Source organism: Microplitis demolitor, chromosome 2 (genome assembly GCF_026212275.2).
Source record: "Microplitis demolitor isolate Queensland-Clemson2020A chromosome 2, iyMicDemo2.1a, whole genome shotgun sequence".
Taxonomy (NCBI): domain Eukaryota; kingdom Metazoa; phylum Arthropoda; class Insecta; order Hymenoptera; family Braconidae; genus Microplitis; species Microplitis demolitor.
Genome location: NC_068546.1, coordinates 4,694,868 through 4,710,614, shown reverse-complemented (window position 1 = coordinate 4,710,614; position 15,747 = coordinate 4,694,868). Strand labels below are relative to the sequence as shown.

The 15,747-nt window shown below is 28.6% G+C and overlaps 1 protein-coding gene across 2 annotated transcripts in view; it reads left to right on the top strand.

Moving 5' to 3' along the window:
• Nucleotides 1-1,757: 1,757 nt before the first annotated feature.
• The window catches only part of LOC103580196 (zinc finger protein rotund), a 73,121-nt gene continuing 59,131 nt past the window's right edge, over nucleotides 1,758-15,747 (top strand). For both annotated transcript variants that reach the window (XM_008561865.1, XM_053742892.1), the window contains exon 1: nucleotides 1,758-1,883. In XM_008561865.1, the coding sequence (XP_008560087.1) occupies nucleotides 1,770-1,883 (114 nt within the window). In that variant the 5' untranslated portion in view covers nucleotides 1,758-1,769. The remainder of the gene's footprint in view (nucleotides 1,884-15,747) is intronic.

The window sequence follows — 15,747 nt, the reverse complement described above, 5'->3', positions numbered from 1 at the left end:
AAATAAATTTATAAAAAAAATAAAAAGCAATTTTAGTGAATTACAAAAAAAAAAAAAAAATATGATAAATTTTTTAAAAATATTTATACTTGATAAATAAGCAATCAATTGATTAAATAAAAGATTCCGTCGAAAAAAAAAGAAAAAAAAACATACGAGGTATAATTTTTTTAGTGTTTTTTTTTTTTAAAAACATCCGCGAGAAAAAAAAATGTCGAGTGTAAGTGTCGGGTCTAATTCGTCGGTGGAGGTTGACAGCGAGTTGTCCAATAATTCGTGTGTTAAGGATAAGGAAGACGGGATTGATGATGAGGTAATTGGTGATGTGCCTGTGGGTGATTTGCCGGAGGGTGAGGGGGAGGGGGAGGGGGAGGGACATGGGGATGGGGATGGAAATGGAGATCGGGAGCGCGAACAAAAATTCATGCTGCCTAATGATCTGTACAAAAGTTTACTCGCGAGTGCAGTTCTGGGTAAGACTGTTCTTAATAATACTACCAATGGGTACAATAATTTTAAAGAAAATTTTGTTAACTTCAAAGACAATTTTAACGCCGCGATGGGAAACATCAAGGAGACGAAAGACGTTAAGGAATTAAGTGTCAGCAGTGTCCCGGCATTTCCGCGTAATTTTGCGTTACATCGGGATGACTGTGATGAGGTTAGGGTTTACTTTTAAGTTATTTTTGGTAGATCATTAGTTAAGAGTTTGAGTTATTAATTGGTTGTTAATTATTAGTTAATTGAGGACAGATGATTTTTGGAGAAGGGGTTTTTTAGTTGGGGCTGTGGGGTCTGGTTTTATTTTAAGAAGGGTTGAGTTTGGAAAAAAAGTCTTCAGGGGTTTTTTGTAGGAAATTTTATGGGCTACAAATTTGATTATGTAAATTTTTGAGGTAGGAGTGGAAGTTTAGCAGGAATTTTAATTTTAAGTATTGGATATATGAATTAGTGGAAAATTGGGGTTGGAAAATTTTTTGAACTTTGATTTGAATTTTTGGGAAACTGGTAGGAGATAATGTAAAATAGTTAAAGGAAATTTTGTAGGAAATTTTGTTGGCTACGAAATTGTTCCTGTGAATTTTTGACGTAGGATTGATAATTGAGCTAGAATTTTGATTTTAAATACTGGATATATGAATTAATCGAAAATTGGGCTTGAAAAATTTTTTGAACTTTGGTTTAAAATTCTGGGAAATTGGTGGGAGATAATGAAAAATGGTTTGAGGAAATTTTGTAGGAAATTTTGTTGGCAACAAGTTTGTGTATGTGAATTTTTGGCGTAGGATTGATAATTGAGCTAGAATTTTGATTTTAAATACTGGATATATAAATTAATCGAAGATTGGGGTTGGAAAATTTTTTGAACTTTGATTTAAAATTTTGGGAAATTAGTGAGAGATAATGAAAAATGGTTAGGGAAAATTTTGTAGGAAATTTCGTTGGCTACAAAATTGTTCCTGTAAATTTTTGACGTAGGTTTGATAGTTAACGTGAGAATTGAATTCAAAAGGTTTTTTTTTTATTTAAAAAATTGTAATAGCAACAAATGGAAAAGAACTTATGCATAACAATTAATTTAGTATCCGTCAAATTTATACTTTCAGAAAGCATCATTCGCGTGGTCAGACGCCGCGGAAGACGGCGGAGGAGGTGGGGGAGGAACTGTAGGAAATAATGGAACCGCGACGGGGAATGGCAACACTGGGACAGGAACCACTGCCACAGGAGGTGGCGGGGGCGGGGGGCTGGCCCACTGGGTCAGTGTTATGGCCGAGCATATCCACAACCCCCATTCCACTACCGGGGTCGGTGGAGTCCATCATCAACAGCAGTCGCCTTCCCAGCCACCTTATCCTTGGAACAATGGACTATCTAGTGACGTAAGTTCATTTATTTTAATTACCAGCTGTCACATTTTTTTTTTTTTTCAAGTCCAGAAAAAAATCCAAAAATTTTTGGGGGTAAATTGGGCCGCCTAATAATTTTTTTAATTCAAAATAAGTTTTTTTTTTAAATTTCTCATTTTACCCCTTGGAAAAAAATTTATCATCTATAATTTAAATCTGTCGGTATGCAAAAAAGAAAAAAAAATATTCAAACAAACGGAAATGCGGAAGAGAATAAGTAAGAAAGCAAGGATAGGGTAAAAAAAAAAGTACATATTTAAAATAAAAAATAAAAAAAGTGACGAGGGAAGTTTTTAAAGGATGAAAAAAAATTAAGGGCCTTCACTTTTATTATTATTTATTTTTTGCTCTTCGAAGGATGCTCATTTGAATAGATATAATTCTAGGTGGTGGTAAAAAGGATTTTTTTTTTCGCAAGCACATGAGCGTATTTATTTATGAGTGAGACTTGGTCCACTATAAAATAATGTGACGTGCTTGGTCATGAGGACTCGCAGATCTTTTTAACCTAATGAAAAAAAAAGTCTGTAAAAAAAAATCCTTTTGTCTTGAAATGTTCCAACGGCTACGGGGCTTCCTGCTCGATTATAACCCCCGGTTTTTTTTTTCTTATTTTATTTTAATTTTTTTTCGCATCATTCCTCAGCATTTTTTATTGCCTTTTTTTTTATCTGCGATATTCAAATTTTTTTTTGCTTATGGTTATGGATTCGCTTTTCCTGTTCCGGTTCCTCTGGATACTAATCCTTCTTTTTTTTTTTTATTTTTTGCGGTTAAATTTTTTTTGGTGAAAATGATCTGGCAGATGTACAATTAAATTAATTATTTTAGAAATAGTTATTCATTATTTCTCACCTTTGAATTAGAAAAATCTCTAAATTATTTTTTTTTTTTATTGTTGAAAAAAAATATGAAGTATGAATGATCCTGAAGTTGGCAGACTATTAAAAATATTTTGATTTTTTTTTTAACAATTAAATTTGAAGAAAAAAAAAAAATTAAAAATATGCACATATCGAAAATTTAAAAGACTACAAGTGCAATTTTTTTAAATATTTTTTTTTTTATAATTTATCGTTTTTTAGAAAATCAAAAAATTATTAAACGTCGGCTAACTTCAGTATCATGAAGTATGATGCTGTATAATTTTTGGATTCTTTTAAAAACGATTAATTATTTTTAAATAAGGATTCCAAAAAATTGCACTTAGAGATTTTCCAATTTTCTACATGTGCATTTTTTTTTTTTTTTTTTTTTTTGTAATTTATTTGGAGAAAAAAATAAATCAAAAAATTATTTATTGTCTCGGAAATTTTGGATCATAAATTTTTTTATATTTTTTGTTAAAATTATTTTTGACAAAATTTAGGGTTATATGTCATATCTTATTGAATTTTAAATAATTTTATAATTATTATTGAAGAAAATGAATGAATTTTTTTTTTAAATTGAATTTTAATTTTGAAGAAAAAAAATTTTTTTTGGAAAAACTGATAATTGGATGTTGTAGCTCATTAAATTTTGACTGAAAAATATTTGAGGAAAAATAAAAACCTTTACGAGAAGTCAAAAAAAATTATAAATAAAGAAAATAAACAAATTTCGCGTTTTTGTAAATACCAATTTTGCGTTCAATTCGAGTAAAAAATTTTTTTGAAAAAATTGATGATTGGATATCGTGGCTCATTAAATTTTACTCAAAATAATGTATAGTAAAAATTAAATTCATTTACAAGAAGCCAAAAAAATTTTAAGAAAAATATAATTCAAATTTCGCGGGTTTTTTTTAAATCGATTTCAAATAAATTTCAATAGCAAAAAGTGCTTTATTTTAGAAAAACCGACAATGGGACATCGCAGTTAATTTAATTTTTACTAAAAAAGATATGAGAAAAATTAATTACACTCACAAAAGTCAAAAAAATTTAAAAAAAAAAATAAAATAATAAAATTTCGCGGTTTTTTTTTTTTAAAATTGATTTCAAATAAATTTGAATAACAATAAATGTTTTTTTGTAAAAATAAACAATTACCCATCAAAATTTTCATAAAAGTCATGCATAATTTGTCTTATTTACGCAGTCTCAAAAAAATTTTTTGAATTTCGCGGTTTTTTTTAAATCCACCAAATTAAACTTTATATTGTAAAATAATAATTAACATAATTTCTCTTACAACTAAGGTCAAAAAAAATATTTTTTCAAATATTTAAAATTCAAAAAAAAAAAATCAAATCTAATTTAATTATCATAAAAAATCAATAGATTTAATCTCGTCCTGTTTATAAAAAGCCAATTAAAAAATTGTAGTATTGAGTTCTCATATATATGAGCTTATAAAAATATCATATTACAAAAAACATATATATATATAGACGTTTGTTTTTTCAATTCGTAAATTATAAGTTGTTGCATAAATTTAAAAGTGAGTGAGGATGGGTCGCGATGAGCGTGTCGTCGCCCTTAAAAAAAATAAAAGAATTTATTTGAATGCGAATAGGAAGCGTACTCGAGAGAAGACTAGTGTTAGCACCAGCATCAGCATCACTAGCATGCAGATCAGCCCAGAAAGTAAAAGAGTTAAAGAAAGACAGTGGGTATAAGAGAGTGTAGTGTATGTATTATATGGTTGAGTCAAAAACAACGCGCGATATATGACAATAAAAAAATAAATAAAAGAATGAGAGGATAATAAATTTATTTAAATAATCTGCAGTATGTAAATTATCTTATATTCTCACGGCGGAGATGAGGATGAGACAGACACCAAAGTGTGGCTTTACTTTTTCATACTCATATGTAATGGGTAGAGAAACTGGACCTGTGTATACATTTAAGATCACACTGGGCTGCTATGGGGACTGCAATTTCTCCTAGGAGGGACACAACTTTTTTTTCAGGCCCCTAACCTACGGTTCAAGACAATAACATCAAATCTGCATTTTTCGCCCTTCGGATTCTCCACTCGGTCTTTATTTTTTTATTTTTACCATTTCTCGCGATGCTTATATATTTTTTAATATACCGAGGACGAGCACTTGAGACATCGAGGACTCTTAATGGGTCCATACTCAAATATTATACAATTTTTAGTCATTTAAATCTATCACTTTGCATCTTCGAGTGTCATATGTGTCACGTTATATTTTCAAATTTTATTCTGATTGCATAATTTTTTTTTTACTCTTTTGGGAGCGAGTTTATTTTTGTAAGCGGGTTTAGTGATGTAATAGTGAATAATTTATTGAAAAACAAATTCTGAAGATAAATAAAATTTGATTTTTAATAATTATGACAGTGGACTTTTAGATTTTTTTTTAAATAGATTAATTGCAAAAACAAAAAAACTAAAAAAATGCACATGTATAGAATTTAAAAAACTGTATGTGTAATTTTTTTTAATATTTTTTTCTTTTTATAATTTATTTTTAAAACATAATCAAAAAATTATCGTCGGCTAACTTCAGTATTTCAATAAAAATTTTTGGATTTCTTTTAAAATGATAAATTAAAAAAAAAATATTTTTAAAAAATGCGCTTGTAGTTTTTTTGATTTTCTACATGTGGATATTTTTATTTATTTTTTTTTTTGTAAATTAAATTTGAAAATAGTCTGCCAACTTCAGGATCATAAATAATGATCGAAAGAATTTTTAATTAATTGTTATAAATAGAGCAAATAATTAATAAAATAAAATTTTTAAAAAATGGGCATTTAAAAAATTAAAAAATTAATAAGTGCATTTTTAAAAAATATTTTTTTTTTTAATTATTAACCCTAATTATTTATAATTATACAAAAGAAAAAATTCAAACCGTCACAAGTAATCCCAATTAAACTCATCCTAAAAAAAGCGCCAAAATTTTTCAGTTAAATTAATTAACCATTCAGAAGCAATCCGTCATCAAAAACCAGCAGTCAGGGACCGCTGGCCCAGAATCTCCCATCGGATCCTCAGCAAAAAAAACTTAAAAAAAAATTTTCTAAAAAATTAGTTCCACAAAACGGTTTGGGCGCCCCCGGGCGTCATCATCGTCCGCGTTATTCAGCTCCACTCTCTTTTAAACAATCGCTCTTGCCCCGAAAAAAAAGGACCCCGCGATAAATGTCGTTGGTCCATTTGCATTTTCTCAGATAGCAAAAAAAAAATTTAAGTAAAAAAAATGATGGCAAAAAAATATTTAAAAAAATAACAAGCGAAGGGTTGAATTGATTTAAATTTAGCGGGTCTCTCTCACTCTCTTTTCATAAGTTGGTCCTTAAGCTCACGCAGTCTTTTGTCCCAAACCCCCTCTGTTCTTAGTTTAGGAAGCATTATTTTAATTTTTAAGATCGCACGAGTAGGGGAAATGAGGATGAGCAATGACGAAATTTATTTACTCTCTCTCTCTTTAATTTTAGCATAATCTTTAAGGGGTTGTTTTCATTATTGTTATTATTCGTAACCAACGACAGCGAGAGTGAAAGAGAAAGTTCTCTCACACCCTTAAGTAATGTCTCTACATAATTTCCTGCGAAATATTCTTACTTAGGCAACTAAGGGATGGAAAATATACATATATATGTATATATAGATGTGTGGATAAGGGTTCAAAAAAAAAATTATCCTAAATACTTTTAAGCGTTTTAAGGGATTATGTTTGCGGACGCGTAAAAAATCTCAAGGGTTGACCACCCGCTGGGCAAACTACATACTTTTATATAAATTTTCTCATCGTTATTATTTATAGGAATTTGTTTATGGATTTATTTAGGTTTTGATGTTTAGTGGAACTGGAAAAATTATTTTAAATATTTTTGAGTTTAAATTTAAATTGGCGGGAAAATATTGAGTTTAGGGAGAAAATGAAAGAGAAGTTTTTTGAAGGGAATGAAATTTTGAATGAAAATGGTTATGAGGAATTTTGATGTAAAGTTGATTGTTTATGAGTTTTTTTTAATTTTAAAATTAAATGGAACCAGCGGGGGTGAATTTGAAAATTTTGGAGTTTAAATTTAAATTGGCCGGAAAATATTGAGTTTAGGGAGAAAATGAAAGAGAAGTTTTTTGTAGGGGATGAAATTTTGAATAAAAATGGTCATGAGAAATTTTGATGTAAAGTTGATTGTTTATGAGTTTTTTTTAATTTTAAAATTAAATGGAACCAGCGGGGGTGAATTTGAAAATTTTGGAGTTTAAATTTAAATTGGCGGGAAAATATTGAGTTTAGGGAGAAAATGAAAGAGAAGTTTTTTGTAGGGGATGAAATTTTGAATAAAAATGGTCATGAGAAATTTTTATGTGAAGTTGATTGCTTATGAGTTTTTTTTAATTTTAAAATTAAATGGAACCAGCGGGGGTGAATTTGAAAATTTTGGAGTTTAAATTTAAATTGGCGGGAAAATATTGAGTTTAGGGAGAAAATGAAAGAGAAGTTTTTTGTAGGGGATGAAATTTTGAATAAAAATGGTCATGAGAAATTTTTATGTGAAGTTGATTGCTTATGAGTTTTTTTTAATTTTAAAATTAAATGGAACCAGCGGGGGTGAATTTGAAAATTTTGGAGTTTAAATTTAAATTGGCGGGAAAATATTGAGTTTAGGGAGAAAATGAAAGAGATGTTTTTTGTAGGGAATTTAATTTTAAATAAAAATGATCATGAGAAATTTTTTTGTAAAGTTGATAGTTTATGAGTTAATTTGAAAGTTAACTAGGACTTAATTTTCGAATTTTAGATACTTCTCATAGGGAAAGTAAAAGTTTTGGGAAGAATGAATTTGACAGTAGGGGGTGAGTTTAAATGAGACCTGAGAAAATGCAGAAATGGTGGATTTGGTTTTTGAAGCTGAAGCACGACAAAAATTAATTTTTTTTATACCAATAAATTTTAAAAAAATGAAATTTCGATATTTTTTTATTTTTTTTATTTTGTTTCCCTGTCAATTTTGGTCAACGAAAGATCGTAAAAATCTGTGGTAAAAATGAATTTTTTTACTAAAAATAAAAAAATGTCCATTTAAATTAATAATAAAAATGATTATTTCCATTAATGAATAATAGATTAAATTAAATAATGACAATAAAGTTCGTTGAAATAGCCACTAAAAAAAAAAACGATGTAATAAAAACTTACGAGGGTGATTTGAATTTTAACAAGTCAATAAATAATATTTCACTTACTATGTCTACAAAGATGACATTTGAATTTAAAAAAGGGTCCAACTCAAATATGAAGAAAAAAAAAAGGAAATAAAGTATGAGTCAATGAAACTTGTAATTTCTGGTTGATTCCTTATGTCGGCATGTAAAAGGGTGGTAACTTTTTTCCGCGCGGATGCTTGCGTTCTAAGTGCACTTTGGATACAATAATAATCGCGGTATGTATATATATATATATATATATGAGTGCATGTATTACTACTACTAAATATATGTACATGAAAAAAAAGATAGGATGAATGAAAGAGTAAAAAACGAAATAATAAAAAAGGGTGTCGAAGGGTGTCTTAAATGTGTCGTAAAGGTACAAGTATCCCCATAATTTTTCGATGAGGCCAAATGTTGTGACACTGGATGGTAACGGGCCCAATTCTTACCACCGAAATGTTTTTCTTTGTTTTATATATATATATATATATATATATATATATATATATATATATATATATATATATATATATTTATAGAGGAATTTCAATCAATTGTAGACAATATTCAATGACTCAACAGGAAATAGTCAACGAAATTAAATTTATAGGGTTCGATTTTAAGGTCTGTTTAAAAAAAATTAACTAGCAAGTCATTGACTTTTTATTTAATGCAAAAAATTATATTTGTTACTAAGTAATGATTAATTACTCATTTTTTTTTATACAAATTTTTTATGGAATAAAGTTAGCAGACAATTAAAAATTTTCGGATTTTTTTTTTTTTGTCAAGAAATCAATGACAAAAAAAAAAAAAAAAAAAAAATTCACAGGTAGGAAATTAAAAAATCTAATGGTGCAATTTTTCAAAATATTTTTTTGTTTTTTTATAAATGATCGTTATTAAAAAAATTAATTAGTCGTCGGCTAACTTTAAAATTATCTACACTTACACGCATAATTTTTTATTTTTTATTGTGACAGATTTTTTAAAAAATTTATTAGGACGGAGTAAATTTTAAGGTGGGAGTAAAAATTAATTTGAATAAAATTTCGGTCATTTTGAGATTAATAAAAATTTTTTTTCTGTTCATGATTTGAAATTTTTTTAAAACTCCCGGGGAATTTGAATTTTTGAACTGTCGTGATTTCGAATCGTGAAAATTTTTTTAAATAAAATTTGAAAAATTTTTTATATATGAACTCTGGAAAAATGGACGAATTTTTTTTTTTAAATTTGGTTACGATTTGCATAAGAACTCGGGCAAGTTGATCAGTTAGCAACGCGGGAAATTCAAAATTTTCAGTAAAAGAAATCATTTTTTTGTTTTTTTTAATTTTCTTGTTTTAATTTTTTTATTAAGAACTGAGGTAAAATGGGCCACGAATAGAAAAAAAATTTGCATTCTAAAAATTCAAATTTCCCGCGCTTTGGTCATCAACTTGCCTGCTTCTTTACGAACCAACGGCATAAAAAAATTTGTGTCATTTTACCCCAGGTTCCTTTCGAAAAATCCGTTACTAAAAAACGTAAAAAAAAAATATTGTCTACAATAACAATTGGTATGTTTTAAATACTAGTATAGCCAGTAAAAATTCCTAAGCACCCATACGACCTAAGGCGAGGATGAGCAAAAAAAAACAACACGCTAATATAAGAGATGCGGAAAAAAATGAATACATTAAAAGAGGGCAGTGCGCACGCAGATAAAATAATAATAATAAAATATAAAAAATAGTCCATAGTCTATATAAAGAAGCCATAGTCTCACGGTATAGGGTCAGGTAAGATAAAAGGGTATAGTCACTTCTACCCCCATAATATAACAAGAAAAAGCCTGGATAGTTATGGAGCAAGAGAGCAGCCCGAGAGTGGGGGTTAAAACAACCCCCAGATATGTTGTTGCACACCGGTCGAAAAATAAAAGAATCACCCTAAGCTGCGATAGCCGACCCAGTGATGTCTCTTTAATTTTTATTAATGACTGCAGATTTGAATATTTTTGTTGAATAAGTGATATGGGAACAAACGTCTATAACTAAACATTTTAAGATTTCGCGCCTCAGGCTACTAATAGTCATATATTTATACATGTTATATATATTTTAATATATGTGCAATAGGCTCCATTTTCATCTTTTAAATTAAACGTGACACAGACGTCGCTCCATGTGCTTAGACATTTTTTTTTGACTAAATAAAGTCATCGATCATAATTATCCGGTTGGTGGAAATACAAAAGTAAGTTTTATGCTTTAATTATTTATTTTATTGTGGAGAAAATTTTGTCTAGGCGGTTGCTTTTTGAACCATGGAGTTTTATGTAAAACTCAGTATATTTTTTTGTGTGCAGAAAATTTGTCAAAAAATTTATGAAATTTTTTTTCCTGCAATTAAATTTTCGAAAAATTTGTGACATTTTTATTGGGACTTTGAAGGTAATTATTTTCGAAAATATTGAGTTTATGAAAAAAAGTAATAAGACCTTTTTGATAGAACGTAAAATTCTCTACAAGAAAGGTAGGAGTACATTTTTTTATATGAGTGATCCTTAAGGAGTTATTTTAAAAAATTCAGTGACGTTTCTTTTTTTTAGGAAATTTTTTGCTGGATATTTTTATTTCAACTTTGATCTCTTATATTTTGGAAAATATTCATTTTATGAAAAAAATATAAGAATACTTTTTTGTAGAACGTAAAATTTTCTACAAAAAAGGTCCTGATATTTTTTTTTCTCCGACTGATCCTTCAGGATTTATTGCAAAAAATTCAAAGACATTTTTTTTATAAAAAATTTTTCATTTGATATTTTTATTTCAACTTAAAATTCTCATATCTTGGAAACTGTTCATTTTATCAAAAAAATATAAGAGACCTTTTTTGTAGAGCGTAAAATTTCCTACAAAAAAGGTTCTTATACTTTTCTCCCTCTAACGCATCCTTCAGGACTTATTTAAAAAAACACCAATGAAACTTTTTGTTGATCGAAAAATTCCTGATTAAATTCGTGATTCTCAAAGTAAAAAAACATGAAAAAGTAAAATATGTCAGTATATATAGTTGATATTATTTTAATTAATAGAAGCAATTCCGGTTACAAGAGCCCGATAGTTGTAATAAAAATTAAATACTCGTATGGTAGTCGTAAAGCTCATGTATAATATGCTGGAGGATTTCTATTGGCTCTAAAGTAATATGTCGAGCTCCTTTACTGGTTAACTGATGGTTACTGATGTTCTCTGCGAACAGAGACTTCAGTGTTACATATTCCCGGGCCACGTGTTCCATATGTGATGAAAAACAGACGCTTACTTTACCTCGAGATATAATATCAAGTTGTACGTAACTCTATCCAAAGTATGCATCACTACCCTTTTTAATAAATTAACAAACTTCTTAACTCGATACACGCTCATTTTTTTCTTTCACTCTAACCTAACCCAAATTTTGTCTCTTAAAATTTTAAATTTATTTTTTGGCGGTTAAAAATTTTTGAATCTTCGAAAATAACGAAATCTAGTTATTGACAGAGTACTTCAGTAAGACGATTAATGAGACTTTTTGCTTGAGTTATTGAGTTTCTGGAGTTCGTCTACTCTATTATACTTTATTATCGATATATATGTATATATATATAAATGAGTGTACTATGTGATTTGAAGTCATTGAAGTGGCTATTGAAAGCCACTCATGATTCAACCCATCGACACTTTTCATTTTTTATATTTTTTGTTAATTTTTTTTTTTTTTTTACTGTCGATATTCAATTTATTTTTACCACAAAAAATATTCAAAATACAATTTTTAATAAAAAAAAAAATTTTAATTAAAGTAAAAAAAAACCCGCGATCGGGATTCGAACCCTCAACCTATGGGTAATTTAAAACTACGGTACTAATTATGTATTTTTTAATTTTTTTTATTAATTGAAAGATAATTAACGTAATTTATTTTTTTGATCTAATTTCGAAATTTGGCAGTTTTCTAAAATGAAAAAAAAAATTTTTTATGACCACGAGTGGATTTGAATTTTTGTCCTGTAATTAATTTTTACAAAATGAAGCCTCAGTATTTTGATGAAAATTAATTTTTGAAAATTTTTAAGTGACTAAAATGGACAATTTTCAAAACGGCGTAAAAAATTATAAATTTAGCAATTCGTTCCTCAAATTTGTGATATACGTTGCGTCACTCTGAGGTCCACGGTTCGAATCCCGCGTGGATTTTTCCCAATTTTTTTTTTTGAATAAATTACCAAATAATGACTTTTCATTAAGATTATTCGATAATAAATTAATGACACTCGATAGAATAAATTTTTGAACGCAGATCTCAAACGTTGAAATATTAATCAGGCATTCAGTCAATAAGAAAATTAGCGATATCCGTTTCCGAGTACTAATTCCAATAAAAAAATAAAATAAAATAAAAGAGTACTTGAGCTGTCGTAAAAATGGTAACTCAACATCTAGACGGGGAAAGGACATAAAACAGTAAACTGAACGAGCTAATCAGCCGACTTAATATTAAAAAAAAAAAGAAAATTTATCCACATTTATTTATCGTCGCAGCGTTCGACAGAATCACGAGCCCATTTCTCCAGCCTGGACTCTTGAACCCACCCCCTCTTTGGTAGCACAAGCCCGTTTACTGAGTGCACTGGTAAAGCAGCCCCTTAAAACGGTTTTACTGCCCTGCACGACGCGCAACGACGTCTAGACACCAGGGCCGTAAAGTTTGACCTACTCACCCCCAACTACCACCTACTCTACCCCCTTATCCACCCTCAGTTGCTATACTCCCATTTCTCTATCTTCTCATCTCATTCTTCGTTTCTTTTCTCGTTTTTTGTTTTTGTTTATTTTTTTATTTTTTTTTCCTCTCGAAATATTCGAGATTTTATATATTTTACGTCTTCATATATTTCTACCCTCGAGCATTTTTACCGGTACTTATACTTGAATCTCAAAAAAAATTGTTATTATTATTATTATACTTATGATTTTTCGTTTAATAAAATATCCCGTTTAAAAAAATTAATTATTGTTTTTATTATTTATTTAAATAAGTTATCGATAGAAAATCCTGTTATAATTTATTTGAGGGAACATCAACCCTTAAGTCGAAATTCATTTTTTTTTCTTTTTTTTTTGTGTTGATTATTTATTTGTGAATGATAATAAGTATATATTGTGTAACGCGGACAATAATCGCGTGAAAAATAATAGTGTCGGCTGAGGAACTGCCGCCGAAAGTTTAAATTTAAACCTTTTTTTCTTGCAGATAAATAATTTAAATATCAACAGAATTTTTTATTGTAAAAAAATAAAGATGATCGCGTTATTTTATATTTTATTAAACATGATTTAATTTAAACAACAGAGCCGACAAGTTTATTTATTAAAATAATAATTTAAAATAAAATAACGGATGAGAAGCCTCGAAAATAAATTATACATTACACAAATAAATATATTTTTATCGATGTTGAGTATTGATAAACGATTAAATAATATTTTAAATAAACTTTAAGATGTCAATTATTATTTAATTGTTATTTTTACCGGTACTTTATTTTTATTGTTGGCGGGAAAATTTCATCGGACAGAAATTCCATCGGCTGAAAATATAAAAAAAATCTTTTGACAATTGTAACTGACTTAATCCGATGCAAGCCGACCAAATGTCATTTTTAATTACACAAAATTGTAAATAAATAATTTTATAAAAATCTGTCAATTCGCGATTTAAAAGGTTTCTTTGAATTATAATTTTTATTTATATCTATAAAGAATTTAACGTCTTCTTTTAATCGAGTAATTCTATCCTGAAGTTTTAAACTCGTTATACATTTACCAGCTTGGGTACGTTAGCCACGTGTTGTCTGAATTTAAAACCGCGTCAAATAAAAATTACAAAATATATTTTTATATCACCGATTAATTTTCATACTTTTATTTAAATTATATCTCGTTGTTTAAATTAAAATAACATAAAAACACTGCGTTTAAATGAAAACTCACAAAGACATTATTTGCAGTAAATTTAATTCTCTACAAAAAAGTATTCTTCCATTTTTTCCGTAACTTCAATAGTTTTCCCAAAATTTTCATTTAAAATAAAAAACAATGTTTTTTCCCCCAACATAAAAATTTATTTTCAAACCAAATTTTTAGCTAAACTATTAAAGACACGACAAAAACACATGAGTACAATTTCATAGCAAATTAAATTTCCTACAAAAAAGATAAATGAATTTTTTAACTACAGCCAATAATTCAGTCAGAAATAAAATGCAGCCCGAAAAATTTTCATTATGTACTGAAGAATTTAAAATTTCTAATTTTTCATCTAAAAAAAATTCTATAATAATAATGATAATAATAACATAAAAAAATTTAAGCTATTTAATTTAATAATGCTTTTCACGAAATTCTTGAAACTATAAAACGGATAAGCCAATAAAGAATGGAAGGATTGAATATAGAGAAAGAAAATAACAAAAAAGTTAAAACTAAAACGAGAGAATGAGAATGAGAAGTGTGCAGGGGTGGATAGGTGGGTGGGTGGGTGGGTGGGTAAAAGTGGGAGTAAAATAGGAGGATGAAAGAGTGTGGGGTAAAATGCATTTTCCCGTTTATACTGTAACGACTTTCGGTTTAGTGTAGCGACGTGGCAAGGGGCACTGAGACACAGGAGATGAGGGTGTGGGGGTGGGGCGGGAAAAATACCAACGGGTAGTAGAGATTGAGGGTAAAATATATATATATATTTATACATATGTGTGTAGACGTATAGGTTTATGGGTTTTTCCGCGAGCAGACCGTGGGTATCCCGCGTCTGGTGGCTCTGCAACTTGAACTTCTATATGATGCCGCGCTACCGCTTTTCTAGTGTACGGTTATAAAAATTTAACTGCGAATTGTCTGCAGACTACCCCAGTGCAGAGAGAGTTCTATGGCGCGATGTTATGACCAAGAATGGGAATTTCCCGGTTATAACCTAAGATAGTCTTTTAACAAAAAAACTGTCTGGGTCGTGGCGTACTTGGGTTATGCTCCCCCTTTTATTTGGGTCAGGCATTCAAAACTTTATTTGTTTTACTTCTGTTATATTTTATAACAACTAAAATTTATATTTCATTCCCATCAACAATCTCATTTATTTTTATTTTCACTGTCTAATAAAATTAAGACGAGAAATCCGTAATAGCGCCGATAGCAATGAAAGGGTACAAGATGTATTTTTTTTAGTCGATGATGACTACTAATGGCGAGAAAAAAATTATTTATTAAAAGGGAAGGAAATGTACGCGACGCATTAATTTTTAAAATTTCGCGGGCGAATTTTAAAAATAAGGAAAAGATAATATAAATATTTTTTAAGGGGTAAACTGATCGTGATTGGAATTAAAAAATTTATAATTTACCAGAAATTTTATTTAACTTTATTTTAAAAATAATAAATTGTTTTATAAATTCTTAATAAGCTGGGGTAAGATGGCGGCTAAGGATAATGGCCAGAAATGGTTTTTTTGGTTAAAAATATTATTATTTTTGTGAGGCTGGTTGTTGTTATTTAATTTATTAGACATAAAAATAAAAACTCGAGCAGATTATTTGTTTGTTTAGTCTTTAAATAACCGCAAGTCATATATATATACGACCAACAAACCTTTTTTATTTTAAATATTATTTTTTTCTTTGGACT